This window comes from Mesoplodon mirus, assembly GCF_964341445.2.
Source record: "Mesoplodon mirus genome assembly, chromosome: 1".
Lineage (NCBI taxonomy): Eukaryota > Metazoa > Chordata > Mammalia > Artiodactyla > Ziphiidae > Mesoplodon > Mesoplodon mirus.
In genome coordinates, this window is record NC_138976.1 from 7,918,981 (window position 1) to 7,933,527 (window position 14,547).

At 55.9% G+C, this 14,547-nt stretch overlaps 1 protein-coding gene across 3 annotated transcripts; it reads left to right on the forward strand.

Moving 5' to 3' along the window:
• The first annotated feature begins 4,272 nt into the window (after positions 1-4,272).
• Positions 4,273-13,716, forward strand: ST6GALNAC4 (ST6 N-acetylgalactosaminide alpha-2,6-sialyltransferase 4). 3 transcript variants are annotated; one of them, XM_082621796.1, is made up of 6 exons: positions 4,295-4,427; positions 4,852-4,938; positions 6,517-6,702; positions 9,818-10,230; positions 12,001-12,169; positions 13,012-13,716. In XM_082621796.1, the coding sequence occupies exons 2-6, from the start codon at positions 4,927-4,929 to the stop codon at positions 13,126-13,128; spliced, it is 897 nt and encodes a 298-aa protein (XP_082477922.1). In that variant the 5' UTR covers positions 4,295-4,427; positions 4,852-4,926; the 3' UTR covers positions 13,129-13,716. The 3 variants fall into 3 exon arrangements, with proteins under 3 accessions (XP_082477923.1, XP_082477922.1, XP_082477921.1); XM_082621795.1 differs by having other exon boundaries at positions 12,001-12,108; XM_082621797.1 differs by lacking the exon at positions 4,852-4,938 and having other exon boundaries at positions 4,273-4,427; positions 12,001-12,108.
• Positions 13,717-14,547: the final 831 nt, after the last annotated feature.

The following is a 14,547-nucleotide window of genomic DNA, read 5'->3' on the forward strand; positions in this document are numbered from 1 at the left end:
TAAACCTCTCTGTGCCTCAGTGGTCTAATCGTTAACATGGAAACATTTAACTCATTAAATATTTATTGAGCACCTGCTATGTGACAGGCCCTCTGCTGGGAAATGGGGACGTGGGGTGGAGCAAGATGCATAGATTCCACTGCCACAGAACTCACAGTCGGGGGGGACAGTGACAAAAGCAACCTGTGTGACAAAGCCTTGTGAAGGAACATGAGGCTGTGGAGCTCAGGGAAGGAGCCTCTACCTAATAATTTGATGGGTGGGTGTGCTCTAACCCCTTCACTGAGACCAGAAGAGTCAGATGCAGCTCTGGGAGGGTCCCAAGCCAAGGACACAGCAAAGAGCTGGAGTAAGAGAGACCTTGGCACTAGAGAGAAAAACATGACACTGTGGTTGGAGTTCAGGGCTGGGGGGACAGTGATGTGGTGTGGGGGGCTTTGTGGGCCAATGGCTGATCCCTGGACTGGATGACTCCAGACCTTGGGAAATTCACTCAGTTACACCCACCACTGCCATTCCATTGGCCTTGAGAGAAAAGGAGGAAAAATGGCTGGTGGGGGAAGGGAGAGGAAAGGGAAATCTTATGCTGCAGGGCTGGAGTGCGGGTTCCTGGAATATATATACATAAATATAATTGACATCACCCCGAGCTGTCTGGGTGACTCTACCTTTCTGAGCTGGCACAAGCCACAGAGCATTTCTTGTTCTGGCTCAGCAGGAAGCTGAGACATAGAGTGCATTAAAGTCATCACTAAGGAGGTGGGTGGGTGGTGGAGACTCTGTGGTGGAAGGGCAGCACAGCAGGAAACTGGGGTTTGGCCCTACACTTCCCTGGGATCTGGATCCGACGGGGCTGAGTCAGGGCCCGAGCCCTACGCTCATAGATGGGGATGGCTCAGCCCCTACCCACTTTGGGTCTCTGGCAATGGGCTGAGGCAGGGCCTGCGGCTGGAAAGGAAGTGGCTTGTCCAAGGTCTCACGAGGCCCAGGACTCCTGGCTCTTCAAACTGGCTCATTCAACAGACATTATCTAGCACTGAGTCTGTGCCGGGCACTGTGCCGGTGTTGGAAATGCCCTAAGAACATGACTGACCTGACTGCCCACATGGAGCTTAGAAGCTGGTGGGCAGATGGACCATAAACAAGAAAACCAGTTAGTACGCAGCATGATTTCAGAGTGTGACAAGTACTATGAAAAAAATAAATCAGGTTGGGACAAGAAGGATGGTGGTGCGGTGTTGCATAGAAGAGTTGGCAAGGGCCTTTCTGAGGAGGTGATATTTGAGCTGAATGACAAGAAAAAGCTGGCCATCTGAATAGAGAAGACCAGGTAGAGGATATAGCAAGTGCAAAAGTCCTGAAGTAGGAACGAGCTCAATGCAACTGGAGATTGGAACTGCGGCCAGGGTGGGTGGACGGTGATTAAGAAGGATGCAGGAGGGCCTCCTTATTCTATGAAGAAGAGTAAGGAGAGGACTTTTGCCAAAACCAAATTGAAGAGCTTCATCTGAGGCTGTGGGACTTCCCAGTGTCAGTTCCACTGTGGATGGATGATCCTCATCTACTCTGGGAGCCCAGGACATTTGGGCATGTCTGGGCTTGTCAAGACAGGAACTTGACCATGTCTCCATGTGGCCTTAGCAAGGAAGGATTTGCCTCTCTGGGGAAGGAATCGTCACCAGCCATTGTGGGTGATCAATGAATCCATAGGGAACATATCATTTTCCCCTTGGGGTTGGGGCCACGGAGAGAGACTGAACTGGCTGGAGTCGGGGATACAAGGAAGGCTTGTGCTCAACGGAGGCCCCGGGGGCAGGGCTGCTTCAACAGAGCCCCCAACAGGATGGGGAGAGGCATGGAGGCCTAGATCACCGGCTTGGGGGAATTTGGCTTTGCATATGGAGTGCTAGCCCTGGAAAGCTGCTGATCTGGGTGCAGATACCCAACACAGATACCCTGCTGTTGTGCCCACACCAGAACCTCTTAGAAATAGGAAAATAGAGTTTGAAATGGGACCAGAGCCCGAGCCCGGGCTGGTTCCCAGGCCAGGGCCCTGCAGAAGGGGATGCGTGTGGTAAGATGAGCTTTCTTTCAATGCTTTCTTTCAAAGCATTTTGTAAAAAAGAAAAACAGTTTAGATGGGAAGTATGCTCTCCACTTCACCCCAGGCCCACCTCTCCCAATTGCCTCCTATTTGCCCCTTCAATCCTATCTGGCCCCGGAAAGCACTTGATTTTGAATCCCCGAGGGACCCCAGGTGAGCCTTCGAATGGGACACATTTCAGCACCTGCAGGGGCCCTACAATGAGTTGGCTTCGAATTGGAGGACACTTTGAGAAGGGGGGTGTTTTGTACCATGATTCTTCCTCATCTTGTGTGAAACTCATAGGATTTAAGCTCAATAATTCAAGATGGAGTCACAGTGGCCAATGTGAACTTCCATATTAGTTGTTGTGAACTGTCCAGTACAGGACTGCAAGTGTCTGAGTGTCATAAATTAATAGTGTTGCTTTAGGGACTTCCCTGGTGGTCCAGTGGTTAAGACTCTGCACTTCCACTGCAGGGGGCATGGTTTCCATCCCTGGTTGGGAACTAAGATCCCACATGCTGCCTGGCGTAGCCAAAAAAAAAAAAAAAAATTAACAGTGTTCCTTTATTTATTTGGCTGCGCTGGGTCTTAGTTTTGGCACGTGGGATCTTCGCGTGCAGTGGCATGCAGGATCTAGTTCCCTGACCAGGGATCGAACTCGGGGTCCCTGCATTGGGAGCGTGGAGTATTAACCACTGGAGCATCAGGGAAGTCCCAGTAGTTTTGCTTTAGATAAGGAATTTGTTTGGTTCCTCAGGAAGACTCTACTGGCACAGAGACTGATAGAGACAAGATTCTTTGGGGCATAACTGTTACACCCTACAGGCAGATCCTTTAAAATGAGACCACAAGACTGAGCAACTTGAAGGCTCTTTGCTGGAGGACTCCATGCTGCTGAGAGCTGTTCCAGACGGATGCTCTGTTGGAGCAGAAGGGGACTTCCCACTCACATTTGTCATGAGATTCTGGTTCAGCTGGACCAAAGCCCGCCGCTCGCTCGTGCTGAGATGTGACCTTCCCAGTCTTCTCCTTGGAGTTGTTTGTTACCCCCTTTTCTATTTTTCCCACTAACCTGTGTTGTGTGCAATAAACCAAGTGACTCATGAATTGAATACTGGTTATGGTTTTGGGGGTTTTTTTTGGTTTTTTTAAATGTTTATTTATTTATTTGCTGTATCAGGTCTTAGTTGCAGTGCACAGGCTCTAGAGTACCCAGGCTCATTAGTTGTGGCACGGGCTTAGTTGTCCTGCAGCATGTGGGATCTCAGTTCCCTCACCAGGGATCGAACCGGCATCCCCTGCATTGCAAGACCGATTCTTAACCACTGGACCACCAGGGAGGTCCCATGGTTATGTTTTCTATATCTCCAGTCCTGTGATTCTAACCTGGTCTTACCGCTGGATCTTGCAGCAAAAGGGGGGTGTTTGGGAGATGAAAGTAGGTGGTCAGAGCCCTGGCTCTGCAGTGACTGCCCAGGCTTTGAATCTTGGCTCTGCCACAAGATGCCTCTGCACCATCTCACTGGGAGATGCTATCATCAGGTAGGTGCTATCATCACCCCCACTCCACAGAGGAGAAGAACTGAGGCTCAGGTGAACTCACCCGAGGTAGTCCAGGTAAGGTTGCCAGAGAAAATACAGGACGCCCAATGACACTGGAAGTTCAGATTTCTAATATAATTATTGGCTGTTGCTGAAATTCCAATATAAGTGGGCATCCTGTATTTTACTTGCTAAATCTGGCAACCCTACCAAGCTTGAAACCCGGGGCTGCCTGAGCCTAAAACCCCGTTTAATTACCGTCCCGCACCACCCCCCTCCCCGCCCCCCGCCGCCCGACTTCATAAATGGAGAAACTCCAGTCCGGACGACAAGGGAGCCACGGCACATTGGCTCCGACACCCTCTAGCCCTTTCCTACGGGGACCGCCCAACCCACCTCCCGCAGGAGCTTGGGAGACGTGCGGGAGGGCAGAAGAGGGGAGACGCTAGAGCTCAGACTCCGCCCCCAGCTGCCGAGGCCCGGCCCCCAGTCCCGGAGGCCTCTCCGCCACTGCCAGCCGCGTACTTCCCACTCACGCCGCGCAGGCCGCGCTCGTAAGCCCCGCCACCGCCGTTCAGCCCCGCCCCCAGCGCCCCTGTCTCCTCCCCGTCCCGGCAAACCCCGCCCCTGCCGCCGGCAGCGACCGCCCTTTCAGTTTCTAGCCTCCAGAAGCTGCGGAGACGGCGCTGCCTCCGCCCCTGTTCTCCGGCTTCCTGCCCGGCTCGTCCGGCCCGCGGGTCATGGAGCTCGGAGCTGCGGATCGGGAGCAGCCGGCGCGTCCCAACCTGCCCTCCAGGTTAGCGCCCGGCCGGGTGAGGGGGTGGTGGAATCTGGCAGTGGGGTGGAAATCCCTCGTGCTGTCCCGCCCCAGGCCTCTCCATTAGTGAGGTCGGAGAGATGGGATGGGCGTCGAGGCTCCAGGCTCCTGCTTCTGTCCGACCCAGAGTCGAGGGCTGACCTTGAGCCGAGGGCTCCTCTCGTCTGCCTCTCCTTCCCCATCTGTGCAATGGGGACTGGGTTGGCTGGAGGTTTCCCAAGGGTCACTGATTCCAGCTCCTTTAGGAGGGGGACAGTGCTTCCCCGTGTTTGGCGACTTTAAGGCGTTTGATTCCCAGAAGCCATCTGCCCTGATCCCGGCCTGTACCCTCCCCTGCCTCAGTTTCCCTGGGCAGTTTCCTCAGAGGCCTGGGACCCAGCTCTGAGTGTCTGGGTCTTGGCAGGTCCCTGGCTCCCATCCCTTCCCAGCCTGATCCCCGGAGGCAGCAGCCACCCGGCTGCTGAGCGGCAGTGACAGCATGAAGGCTCCGGTAAGTGGCGGAAGTCGGAAGGCTCACCGGGGACTTGGAGGTGGCTTCTGGCACAGCAGCCTCAGTAGCCTTTCCCACCCCAGGGCTGACTGTCACTTTCGACTCCACTGCCCCTGAGCTGAGGAGAAGGCCAGACTGGCCTCAAAGGCCAGCCCTGATCTGGCAGGCTGTGTGGCCCCAGGCAAGTGGCATTCCATCTCTGGTTTCAGGGCCTTGCCCCTCTTCCTTGTAGAATGGGGATAATAGTACTTACCTCCTGTGAGCATCCAAGGTCAGCCAGGTGAGGCGTCTGTCTACCTGGGACTGGGATATGTTGGGAAAGTTCAGTTTAGCTGCTCTTGATTTTATTCAGGAGCCCCTGGTGAGAGCCTTGGATGTTGTGGGAAGTCAGCCACGGCTGCCTGAATCAAGGTCTCTGGGTCCCTTGTGAGCAGGGGACCAGGTGCCAGGCACAGCCTGAGGCCTCAGGGGCTGAACCCCCTCCTCCGCACAGCTGGCCACACAGAGATTTATTTTTAGAAGCTGAAGTGGCTTGTGGGCAGAATAGCAAAGGCCTCTGGCAGGATATGCCTGGGGGAGCTGGGGGGCTGCTTTTTCACCTCTGGTTTTCACAGAGCCCCAGCCAGCCGCTCAGTGGTTTCTGAGGGGCGGCAGAGGGACCTGTGCCTTGGGTAGGCTGGGAGAAAGTTAGCACCCAGAGAGACACAGGTGGTGACCAAGGTGGCCCCAGCACACAATGGCAGGCCCGGGTTGTGTCCCCCACTAGGCGACCCCGCCTGGAAGGCTTGGTGGGGGGTACTCATTAAGTCTGCCCGCCGGGCAGTGGGCCAGGAGGGCTTCCTGGTTCAGATGGCCTTTGGCACGTGGTTTCTGGAGGCGGGAGCCTCTGGGCTGCAGCTTTCCGTTATTGAAACCATTCGTTGAATGATGCTCCCCTCACATCCCTTTCTACCATCCCTTTACTCACCCGGTCTGCTGACCCAAATCGTGATCATCAGCTAGGGGGATGGCCACTGAGTCAGCTGGGGGAGGGGATGGGCTATGGGCACGCAGGCAGCCTCATCCCAGGGTCTGAATGGAGCTGGTTGCCCTTCTGATGGGCCACTCTCCTGTCCTCATGTGCACAGCACTTCATGGTAGTGCTTTGGCCACTGTCCTCACAGTAAGTTCACGCTGCGGGCATTATCTATTTCAAAGAGGAAACAGGCCTAGAGAGGTGGAGAGTTATACCCAAGGCTGCACAGTACACCTCAGCTTCTGGTTAAGAGCACGGTTTCTGGTTTTGAGGCCCCACCCTGCTACTTTCTTCCTGTGTGGCCTTGAGCTACGCATTTCACCCCAAGTTGGTTCCCTTATCTAGAATATAGGAATAATAGTAGGGCTCACCTCAGGGTCATGTGCTCTGAGCCTGGCAGCCCAGAGGAAGGCCTGGTTAACAGAGATAGTGGCCTCTGCTGATGTTCTGGGAACTACTGAGCTGGGGTTTGGACCCCTGAGGCTGGGGTACAGCACCCCTGCAGAAGCTTCTAGGAGTCCCAGCGACCCCCACTCCCACCCCATGACAACTGTCTCCCCCAGGGTCGGCTCCTACTCATCATCCTGTGCTCCTTGGGCTTCTCCGCTGTCTACATCCTGCTGTGCTGCTGGGCCTGCCTGCCCTTCTGCCTGGCCTCCTGCCTGGACTCCCACCTCTCTATCAACTCCAGGCCCACTGTGCCAGGGCCCCAGCACTTCAGTGGCTACAGCAGTGTGCCAGATGGCAAGGTGAGTTGGCTGGGCAACATGTGGGGGGCAGGCCCGACCGAGGTTACCAGGGTGCCCCCAACTCTCTGGGGTTGTGAGAAATGGGCTCATGTCAGGCCAGCCTGGACCCTGGGTTTGGCTCCTGCTCACAAGCTGACCTGTCACTTTACCTCTCTGAGCCTCAAGTTGTAAGAGGAAGTGTCTTTTTTTTTTTTTGGCCACACCACGCAGCTTGCAGGATCTTAGTTCCCTGACCAGGGATTGAACGTGGGCCATGGCAGTGAACGTGCCGAGTTCTAACCATTGGACCACCAGGGAATTCCCAAATGTCTTTTTTTTTTAATTCAACAAATAATTGCCTGGCTGCTCTCAGCTGGGTGCTGGGGATAAAAAAAGGTGAGTCAGACAGGGTGGCCACCTGGAACTCCCAGTCCAGCGAGGGGAGCCAGACATCATCACATCACGGTGATGCGTGCATCTTGAGATTTACCTGTCTATGCACAATCCGTTTGTTCAGCAAGTGTGTATTTGGTGCCTTGCTGATTGCTGCTGGGGATACAGATGACACAGATAAAAGTCATATCAGCCCCAGAGCTCTCCCTCTGGGGGAGACAGGGACAGTGGGGCCCAGGGGTGACAAGGCAGCTGAGGCCCCTGCCCCACGGCACACACCTCCCCATGCTTGCTCTGCTGGGCGAGGTTTGGAGCACTTTACCCCCTTCACCCTGATTTCAACGGCCCCATCTGGTATGTTTCTCAAAGGCATCCCCCAATGACACCTGGTGCAGGAAGCTCCCAGTTCGGAGTTTGACAGCTCTCTGAACGTTGGTCAGAGGGAGGTGTGCTCAGGGACCCTGGCTTGGAGGAGACCTATTTCAGGCCTTCAGCCCTCTGAGTCACAGTCGCCTTATCTGTAAAAGGCTGTCATTACCGTTCCTATCTCGGTAGGGTTCCTGTGCAGGTCCAACTGGATGATTCATGGACAGTGTTTAGAACGGGTGCTGTGTAAATCTTTGATCAAGATGCAAAAACAGCTGGGGTCGGGGGGGACAAATTCAAGTGCCATACAGGTTTGGCCAGGTGGGACAAATGGCGAGGTGGGCTGGGTGGACGCTCTCCCAGCTCCATGGTCATGGCCAACGTTCATCGCAGATGCTCAGAGCTCATGGTGACGTGGGCCCAGGGTGGCCAGATCCTCTGAATTTTGTTGTTGTTGTTGTTTGTTTGTTTTTTATTTATTTTTGGCTGCGTTGGGTCTTTGTTGCTGCGCGCGGGCTTCCTCTAGTTGCGGCGAGTGGGCTTCTCATTGCAGTGGCTTCTCTTCTTGCGGAGCACGGGCTCTAGCCGGGGGGGCTTCAGTAGTTGCAGCACGTGGGTTCTGTAGTTGTGGCTTGTGGGCCCTAGAGTGCAGGCTCAGTCGTTGTGGCACACGGGCTTAGTTGCTCCATGGCACGTGGGATCTTCCCAGACCAGGGATGGAACCTGTGTCTCCTGCATTGGCAGGTGGATTCATAACCACTGCACCACCAGGCAAGTCCCCCAAGTTTGTTAGCAGAGCACGAAATCTAAGTTTGGAATGTCAAAAGGGCTGATTTTTATAAATTAAGTATTAATTGTCTTAAAGACCCTGTGTAGGACAAGCAGAACACCTCCTGGGGCTGATGGTGACCTTGGATCTGACCAGACCCCAGTTGTCAGGTCAGGCTCAAACTGAAGGCAGAATAAGGAAATCTTGTTGTTTATCGCTGGGGCGTGGAAACTGGGGCTTCGAGTTCTTAAATCAACATTATGTCAGACATAAAATGTCCCTGAGTGGGCTACAACGCTGTGTCTTTTATTGACTAGAATTAATGTTCCCATATCCTTTACACGCCTCCATAAACCTGTGTTCCCCCAGGAGGGAATGGAGGCCTGGAGTAGGCAGCAAGTCCTTTTCTGGGAGCCCTGACCCCTGACACCCAGTGAATATTTGCAGGCTTGTTGGCTCAGCTTCCGCCTCTTGGGGGATAATGAGGTGAGGGTTGGACCCTTACTGTGCCCTTGGTCTGTGCTGATCACTCTCCAGGCATTTTTAATTGAATCCTTCCTTACAACCTGGTCAAGTAGATGCTATTTTCATCACCATTTTACAGATGAGGGAATTGAGGCTCAGAGAGGCAAAGTGACTTGCCTAAGCCCACAGCTAGGAAAGGGCAGAGCCAGGATTGAGGCTCAGAACCAGAGGTTCCCAGTGTTGTCGTGGGCACTAAAGACTGCTTTTACTTATAAACTGGGACAATGAGAATGGCACTGGGGCAGAGGAGGGAGTGACCTAAGCGTGATTCCTAAGAGCTGAGGTTCATATTTACCTAACAAACACATACGTGACACCCAGTCTGTGCCAGGCACTGCTCTGAGTGCTTTATAAATATTTGCTTATGTAACCCTAATGAGGAAATGCAATGTAGGGCCTCTTAGGGCCTCAGCAATAGAGACCAGGGTCAGGAATGTGGCTGATGAGGAAGCACGAAGATTCCCTGAACACAGAATCTTAGCTCTGCCACTTGTCATCGGTCTGACCTTGAGAAGGTCACTCCAGCTGCCCAGCCTCGGTTTCCTCATCTGCAAAATGGGTTGATAAAGAGACTTACATCCCTTTACTGATACAGATGTCAAGTGTGGTCAGGGGGTGTTCCTGGGTGGAGGAGCAGGCAGGTGGAAGCTGTGTGCCCAGGACTTTCTTTCTTTCTTTTTTTTTTTTTAAAGAATTATTTTAGTTTCCATTCTTTTTTTATATAAATTTATTTTATTTTATTTATTTTTGGCTGTGTGGGGTCTTCATTGCTTCGAGCAGGCTTTCTCTAGTTGCAGTGAGCGGGGGCTGCTCTTTGTTGCGGTGCACGGGCTTCTCATTGCGGTGGCTTCTCTTGTTGCGGAGCACGGGCTCTCGGTGCGTGGGCTTCGGTAGTTGTGGCTCACGGGCTCCAGAGCGCAGGCTCAGCAGTTGTGGCACACGGGCTTAGTTGCTCCGCGGCATGTGGGATCTTCCCGGATCAGGGCTCGAACCCGTGTCGCCTGCATTGGCAGGCAGATTCTTCACCACTGAGCCACCAGGGAAGCCCCCCAGGACTTTCTTTCTCTCTACCTCCCCCTGCAGCCTCTGGTCCGAGAGCCGTGCCGCAGCTGTGCCGTGGTGTCCAGCTCAGGCCAGATGCTGGGCTCGGGCCTGGGTGCCAAGATCGACAGTGCGGAGTGTGTGCTGCGCATGAACCAGGCACCCACCGTGGGCTTCGAGGCGGACGTGGGCCGACGCAGCACCCTGCGGGTCGTCTCCCACACGAGCGTGCCTCTGCTGCTGCGGAACTACTCCCACTACTTCCAGCAGGCCCGCGACACCGTCTACGTGGTGTGGGGCCAGGGGAGACACATGGACCGGGCGCTGGGCGGCCGCACCTACCGCGTGCTGCTGCAGCTCACCAGGACGTACCCGGGCCTGCAGGTGTACACCTTCACCGAGCGCATGATGGCCTACTGCGACCAGGTCTTCCAGGACGAGACGGGCAAGAACCGGTGAGCCAGGGGCCTGCCTGCTGGGGTCTCCCTGGCGGCTGGGGGCCTGCCTTCTCCAGCAGCCTCTGGTCCATCGAGGGTCTGCTCTGTCAGGCGCTGGGGCTCAGCAGTGGTACAGGCGGACATGGTCCTGCCCTCTGATGGGGGCTGGGAATCAGAGGGCTGTCATTCTCGAGTTATCTTAGCGATGAGGAATTCCAAAGGGTGGTGAGGGGCGTTCGGCCTCGCCAGCCCGCCTTGTGGGGTGACTGGTGTGGGCCCGCGTCAGGGAGCTCTTCTCTCTGGAGGGGATGCTCTGAGACCTGAACTGGTCTCTGACGTCCCTTCCCGATAAGGAAAGCAACAGTGACAGTTCTAACAGCCCTGTTCATGCACCAGGCGCTGCCCTCAAGATCTCATTCTACCACACGCCTAAAAGAGCGCCCCGACTCCTGTGGCCCCCTCCTCCACGCACGGGCTCCTCCCCGCCACCTCCCCAGCTCAGAAAATATGGCCGCCAGCCTCCAGTTTTTCAGACAAACACTTGGGCTTTACCCTCGACTCCCCTTGTCTCATCACCCGCCACGTACGACGGGCTCTCGAATCTCCTCCCGTGCCCACGGGTGCCACCTTGACCTAAGCCACCATCCCCTCCTGCCCTCGCAGCACCCCCTGCAGTCTGAGCTCCAACTGCCCCAGGGAATTCATCCCATCAGCCACCTGCCCTCACCCTACAGCAGCTTCGCATCACGGGGAGAGTAAAGTCCACACTCCCACCTCCTCCCTCCCCTGGCCTACAAGCCCCACGTGATCTGGCCCCTGCCTGCTTCTGTGACCTCATCCTCCTTCGCTTACCCTGTTCCAGCCACCCGGGCCGTCTGGGCCTCCTCAGACATCCACGCCGCAGTCCTGTGCACGTGCCGTTCCTTCCCCCAGGTCTTCCCACAAATGACTGTTCGCTTCCAGATGTGGATGGAGTGTCACGTTGACCCCAAATGAAGGAGCATCTACCACCTGACATCCTTCATCCCATTCTTTTGTTTCTTCGTCTTCCCAGCAGTTCTCTCCCAGCTGCCCCCTCCCTTGAGAATGTTAGCAGTGGGCGGGGCCGGTTCAGGCCAGCACAGGGCTTGGGAGGTGTTCAGTTTGAGTGACTGAATCACCCCACAACCCCTCGGTCGAGGTGGAGGTGAGTGGCCCTCGGCTGGGAGAGTGACCAGTGCTGGTGCTTTGAGAGAGTCGAGGCCTGGGGTGGCCACACAGTTCCTTGCTCTGAGTTGGGTGTTGGGGCCTGGGGGAGGAGCTAGGCTGCAAGTGTTCCCTCTCCATAACCACCCATAATTATCCCCATTTCACGGATGGGTCACTGAGGCTCAGAGAAGTTCACGAGCAAACCTGATGACACAGAGCAGATTCAAATGGGAGACCATTTGACTCCAGACGACCCTCTTCCCCATCCCCAAGCTTAGTCCCTTAGCTGTGGACAGGATGTGATCAGGGCTACCGCACCACCACTGGGAGAGGGGTGGTTTGCTCAAGTCCTCTGTGGGTGGGAAGAGTTGAACGGACCCGGCTTTGCACCCCACCCCCACCTGTTGCCCACTGCTGGCCTTGGGCTGGGGCTGCCCCGTCCTCAGGCACCCCCAGAGCCCCGCTGTGGGCGTCAAGGTGAGAGGCCCTCGGCTGGGAGGGGAACCAGTGCTGTGCCTTGAGAGAGCTGAGGCTGGGGCCACCTTGCTCTCAGTTGAGTTGGGGGTTGCGGCTGGCTGACTGCTTCCCTCTCTCTGCCAGGAGGCAGTCAGGCTCCTTTCTCAGCACCGGCTGGTTCACCATGATTCTCGCCCTGGAGCTGTGTGAGGAGATCGTGGTCTATGGAATGGTCAGCGACAGCTACTGCAGGTCAGGCCAGCCAGGCGCCGGGCGGGAGGGCACCATGCGTGGGCCCTGTCCATGCTGGAGGGTGCGTGGGCTTCCCAATGGGTGGCCGAGGCACAGGGTGGGAAGGAGCCCGGCCTCTGGAACAGGCTGGATACCAGCCTCCGCTCTGCCTGTGTGGCCTTTGGGCCTGGCCGCCACCTCCCAGAGCCTCTAATTTCTCATGTCCAAGAGAGAAAATAATCACACGTTCCTCAGAAGGTTATGGAAAGGTTTAGAGAGAGAATAATCTACCAAAGTGCCTACCATGACATCAGGGCTGATGGTGCCAGTGATCTATGACACCTAAGTTCTGACTTGTGATATTATATATCTCAACGTTATCATAACTAACATAACTAACTGAACTGAAAGGGTCCCACGTCTTCACCCTCTGTTCTTTTTGGAACTTCTTTGCTGAGCACGTGGGTGAGATGGTAGTAGCCCGTGTGCCCTCTGCCATGGCACCTGGCCAGACAGCCAGTGAGTAGCTGGGTGTGCAGGGCTGGCAGCTCCATGCTGCGGGGAATGAGGGCTCCCTCACCAAGAGCCCAGCACCAGGCGCTTTGCATATTTTGACCTGTGGTTTCAGCCGAGAAGATAGATAATCACCATCCCCATTTTACAGATGGGTTATTGAAGCTCACGGCGTACGACTTTGGCCTAGAGTCAGCCAGCTTGCAAGAGGCAGAGCCAGGGCTTGAACCCTGGCCTTTGGGATCCTCAGGGGCTGCCCTGTCCCTCCTTGGTTCTGGCCTCCCCTGGGACCAAGCATGGGGCTCTGTGGCCTGTAGTACCTGGCAAGGGTGGTGTCCGGCAGGTGGCAGGGTCTGGCAGGAGGCGGGCGAGTTCTGGTGCCTCACGCTCGTCCCTGTTCCCCGCCCGCAGGGAGGAGAGCCACCCCTCGGTGCCTTACCACTACTTCGAGAAGGGCCAGCTGGACGAGTGTCAGATGTACCTGGCACACGAGCGGGCACCCCGCAGCGCTCACCGCTTCATCACTGAGAAGGCTGTGTTCTCCCGCTGGGCCAAGAAGAGGCCCATCGTCTTCGCCCACCCGTCCTGGAGGACCCAGTAGCCCCATCGCCCAGCCAGCCACAAGGCCTTCACCAGGCCTCTGTTCCGACCACACTCCACCAAAGACATTTAATTTATGGGTCCTGCCTCCTGTCATGTGCTGAGCAGACCGAAGTTCCCTTCCTGCCCTACCCTGGGGACACTTGGAGTCATCTCAGGCCTCTAGACTTACGGGGAGAAGACGAGGGCCGTGGTGACCTTTGCACCCTCCTCCCTACCCCTGCTCACTGAGTAATCTGAGTCGGGTTCGTCCCACCTCTGAGTCTGTCCGGTGGCCTTTGCTCCCGGGGCTGGCGGCCCCGCATTCACCAGCACCATGAATTTCAACCGAGCACCAGCCCTGGCCCTTCCTCTCTGCACTCCCTGTCCACCTGCCTTTGGTGCCACACTTCCCAGGCTTGTCGCCCTGGTCAGGGCAACCCAGAGCTTGGGGTTTGTTGGGCGAAGGGGCCTTTGAACTGTGACTGCCAGGGCCACCTCTGGAGTGTATGGGTAAACATGTTTTCTGGAAGCCTGTCCTGGCTGTTGTCATGTGTCTGGGGGTGGGGATTGGGGCTCCTCTCGCCACCACAATGCCATGACCTGTTGTCTTGAGGGCAGACCTACAGCCGGCTGGGCTTCTGGCCATTTAATCTGCCTGCATGTTTCTTCCCCAGGAACCTACCCACTTCCCCACCAGGTCAGGGAGTCTGACCCCATGACTGCACTTGACCTAGGGAACACCCCAGCTCAGAGGCTTCCATGGGATCCCTACCCTGTACCCAGTGGGAGGAGAGTCAGGGTGGGAAGAAATTCTTCCATATCATGTTGCCTGCCTGGTCCAGGGTCAAATTCCACTGGCCTGGCCAGTTAAATTCCGGGTTAACTCTGGGGTTGGTTACACTGCTAGAAAGCAAGGAGGAGGGCAGGCTTGGGGCTTTCCTTCTCTGAGTATCAGTTTGGTCACCTGTAAAGTGGAAAAGCACATCCACCAGTGAACAGGTAGCAAGGGTGTACAGCTGCGCTGGGGTGGGTTAGGGTTATAGCCCATTTTACAGGTGAGATGAAGCTGCTTGGCTGAGCCAGGGTGCAATCCAAGGTCTGAGAGCTGCACCTGAGTGTCTGGGCCCTGCACCAGGGGGCTGGAAAAAGCCCACGGAGGCTTCACCCCGCTCCTCCCTTCTTCCCTCCTAACTTCCCTCCTCCCTCCCTTCCTCTTCTGGAGACCAGGAGACTAACGGAGGGCCTGGACCCCAGGCTGTCAGCTGGGATGGAGCCCTAGGGTTCTAGCTTCCAGCTCCGGGGCTTGGCCACTTCATTGGCTGGTGACCTGTGCAGAAACTGCCCCGGGGCACCACGCTTAGCTCA